Here is a 4,072-nt window from a genome sequence, read left to right on the forward strand (position 1 = left end):
ATCTTTTGCAGGTGTTTAGAGTTACGTCGTTGATTCAGATGGTTAGGTTAATAGCTTGTTTAGAGAACCTTTTCATGATATGCTAATTTTTTGGGACAGGCATTTTGGGTTTTCATGAGCTGTATGCCATAATCATCAGTATTAAAACAATTAAAGACCTGAAATATTTCAGTTGGTGCGCAATGAATCTGAAATATATGAAAGTTTCATTTTCATCATTACATTATGAAAAATAATTACCTTTATCACAATATGCCAATTTTTTGAGAAGGACCTGTATGTGTAGAACTTTGAGGAAAGGGTGATTTAATACAATTTGGAACAAGGCTGACACATAAAATGTGGAAAAAGTGAAGTGCTGAATACTTGCCAGATGCAATGCTTAGAGGAAGCGTCTTTTCCACATTTATTAAAAACTAAACATACTAAAGCCAAACTCAAACAGTGCCCTTTTCTACTTTGAAGGTGGGAAAATAAAGTTTAAACAGCTCATTCATTCATGTTTAGAAGTTAAATTGTTAGCAACTTTTTACTGATAAAACAATTTTAAAAACATGTTAAAAAGTTTTGACCACTGCATTCAGTCCTAAATTGGACTCTCAAAAATCTGTCAGAGCTAATCACAGCGGCACAATGTCTGCTTGAAATCTTTTTATCCATTTGATCTTTTTTTAGTTTTCTCATGTAATTTTTATTGAATGAATTTAAAAAATGTTTTTTGGTTCTGTCATGTATTTTTTTAAAATAATTTTATATCAGAAGACAAGAGTTGGAAGTGGCAGAGTTGAAGATGTTGAGGTTCTCCTTAGGAGTCACAGTAATGAGATTAGGAAATGAGATCATCAGAGGTACAGCACAGGTTGAACAACTGGGAGATATAAGAGAGACCAGACTGAGATGGTATGGACATGTCCAGAGGAGGGACAGTGGACAGGACATGTCCAGAGGAGAGAGAGTGGTTTGGACATGTCCAGAGGAGGGATAGTGGTTTGGACATGTCCAGAGGAGGGATAGTGGTTTGGACATGTCCAGAGAAGGGATAGTAGGTATATTGGTAGAAGGATATTAGAAATGCAGTTGTCAGGAAAAAGACAAAGAGGAGATATATGGATGCAGTTAGAGAGGACACGGAGGTAGTTTGACTCTGTTCAGAATCTCTGCTTGTATCCAGACAACAGGTAATTGTTTTTACCAGTGAGAGTATTTCGTGGAATCTAATACCTAATCCTGTACATTGATTGACCCTGTTGATGCTGAAACAGTCCCACACACACAGCGTGTGCCTGATGGCAATAACAAAACTTCAAATGCAGGAAAGTCTTGCAGGTGGCTCCAACACCAAAATGTCCTTAAATGCAATCAGTTAGGTTATTTGTTCATTGGCTGCTCACCTGTTGGAGACTTGGTCCAGGCTGATGTTCCTCTCCTCTAACTCTCTGAATCCTGGCACTTCCACAACAAACAAGTGTCCTCCTTCTGTCCCCAACAGCAGCAGCTCTCCTGAAGAGTGTGCCAGCACTGAGGTTACTCTGGTCACACTTGGGGGTGCCCTGAAAACACCAATAAGGGAGGGGATTTCAGTTTTAGTACAATAATTTTGGAAGATACCAAAATAAGCTGGGAGAAAGAACAGCTTTTCAACAAAATCCTTCAAAGACCAGAAAATAGAGTTATGTGAACAAAGTTCAGTGTTTCCCCTACGATTATTCAAGGAGGGTGCCCCGCCCTGTCAACAGAACAGAGTGCCCTGCCTACCAAATCCTTGACACCCCCACAACAACTCCGTCACTTCTAGACAGGGAGCGGAAATTGTAACAACTCAGCACAGACTTCAAACCGCGAGCAATACAAATGTGGTGCTCCGCTACACCTTCACCACCCCCACCCCCCCCCCACCAGATTCATATGAATTTCAAAAGAGTCTTGGGGGGTGGGGGGGGACAAAAAAAAAACAAAAAACAACTTATACATCTTAAAATGCATGTTTTACCCCGGAGGTCCAGTGAGCATGAAGCGTCCGACCTCTAGGAGCTCGGACAATCCTTTGTGGCCTCTCAGAGTCCACATGTGTAAACTGTTGTCATCCAGCAAAGTTACCATTTCAACCTAAAGAGAAGCATCAAACAATCATTGGGGGAAGATCAGGAGCCTGTGAAGGTGTGCAGCGTTTGCAACTGTACCTGGTAAGGCATGAAGTGCACCTGTGTTACAGCAGCATTCTCCTCATGTAGTCCCATGAACTCCACACCTGGAGCTCCATATCTGAATAGCAGGTAAGGAAAGCCTGGATTGCAGGTTGGAAATGTTCTTAAAGTAGTTTCTTCCTTTATAGTTAAATTACACCACTGCAAAGAGCTTATAGCAGTTAATGTGAATGTTGGTTTATAAATTTTTACATTGCTGTCAATGTAATCACATGATCCATCCATCCATCATCTTCCGCTTGTTCTGAAGTCAGGTCGTAGGGGCAGCAGCTTGAGCAGGGAGGCCCAGACATCTTTCTACAGCCACCTCTTCCAGGAGGACTCCAAGGCGTTCCCAGGTCAACCAAGAGACAGTCTCTCCAGCATGTCCTGGGTTTTCTCCAGGGTCTTTCCTCCCAGTCGGACATGCCCGAAGCACCTCCCTGGAGAGGTGCCCAGGGAGCATCCTTACCAGTTGTCCGAACCACCTCAACTGGCTCCTTTCAATGTGGAGGAGCAGCAGTTCTACACAGTCTCTCTCCTGGAAAACGGAACTTCTCACCCCATCTCTATAGGGAGAGTCCAGCAACGCTGTGTAGGAAATTCATTTCAACCGCCTGTATCCACATTCTCGTTCTTTCGGTCACTACCCAGAGTTTGTGGCCAAAGGTGAGGGTAGGAACTTCGCCTTACAGCTCGTATAGGGACTGAATAGCCCATAGCAATGGGCCCCCAAGCCAATGCTCGAGGAGCACTCCCCAAAGTATACCCTGAGGAACATAGTCAAATGCCCTCTCCAGGTCCAAAAAACATGTGTAGACTGGATGGGCAAACTCCCATGACCCCAGTGATCCACAGCCAGGATGGAACCCACATTCTTCCTCCTAGATCTGAGGTTTGACGAATTATCTGACTCACTTCTCCAGTACCCCTGAATATACCTTACCAGGGGGATAAGTAGAGTGACATCCCTATAAATGGAGCACACCTTCCAGTCCTTTTTGAAGACGGGAACCACCACCCCAGTCTGCCAGTCCAATGGCACTGCCCCCTGATGTCCATGCAATGTTGCAAAGGCATGTTAACCAAGACAGCCCCACAACATCCAGAGCCTTTAGGAAGTCAGGGAAGAGCTCATCCACCCCCGGAGCCCTGCCACTGTGGAGCTGTTTAACTACAGGTCCTTCTCAAAAAATTAGCATATTGTGATAAAGGTCATATTTTCCATAATGTAATGACAAAAATGAAACTTTCATATATTTCAGATTCATTGCACACCAACTGAAACATTTCAGGTCTTTAATTGTTTTAATACTGATGATTATGGCATACAGCTCATGAAAACTCAAAATGCCTGTCCCAAAAAATTAGCATATCATGAAAAGGTTCTCTAAACAAGCTATTAACCTAATCATCTGAATCAACGACATAACTCTAAACACCTGCAAAAGATTCCTGAGGCTTTTAAAAACTCCCAGCCTTGTTCATTACTCAAAACCGCAATCATGGATAAGACTGCCGACCTGACTGCTGTCCAGAAGGTCATCACTGACACCCTCAAGCAAGAGGGTAAGACACAGAAAAAAATTGCTGAACGAATAGGCTGTTCCCAGAGTGCTGTATCAAGGCACCTCAGTGGGAAGTCTGTGGGAAGGGAAAAGTGTGGCAGAAAATGCTGCACAACGAGAAGAGGTGACCGGACCCTGAGGAGGATTGTGGAGAAGGGCCGATTCCAGACCTTGGGGGACCTGCGGAAGCAGTGGACTGAGTCTGGAGTAGAAACATCCAGAGCCACCGTGCACAGGCGTGTGCAGGAAATGGGCTACAGGTGCCACATTCCCAAGGTCAAGCCACTTTTGAACCAGAAACAGCGGCAGAAACGCCTGACC

General features: G+C 43.9%; 1 protein-coding gene across 1 annotated transcript in view; it reads right to left on the reverse strand.

The window, feature by feature from the left end:
• Window positions 1–4,072, reverse strand: part of LOC119424122 (LLGL scribble cell polarity complex component 2) — a 16,039-nt gene that overhangs the window by 4,939 nt on the left and 7,028 nt on the right. Inside the window, exons 3-5 of the mRNA XM_037691590.1 lie at window positions 2,181–2,262; window positions 1,991–2,106; window positions 1,392–1,550 (exon numbers count right to left, since the gene is read on the reverse strand). Coding sequence (XP_037547518.1) covers window positions 1,392–1,550; window positions 1,991–2,106; window positions 2,181–2,262 — 357 coding nt within the window. The remainder of the gene's footprint in view (window positions 1–1,391; window positions 1,551–1,990; window positions 2,107–2,180; window positions 2,263–4,072) is intronic.

The sequence above is a fragment of the Nematolebias whitei genome, chromosome 17, assembly GCF_014905685.2.
Source record: "Nematolebias whitei isolate Nwh7 chromosome 17, NemWhi1, whole genome shotgun sequence".
Classification (NCBI taxonomy): Eukaryota; Metazoa; Chordata; class Actinopteri; order Cyprinodontiformes; family Rivulidae; genus Nematolebias; species Nematolebias whitei.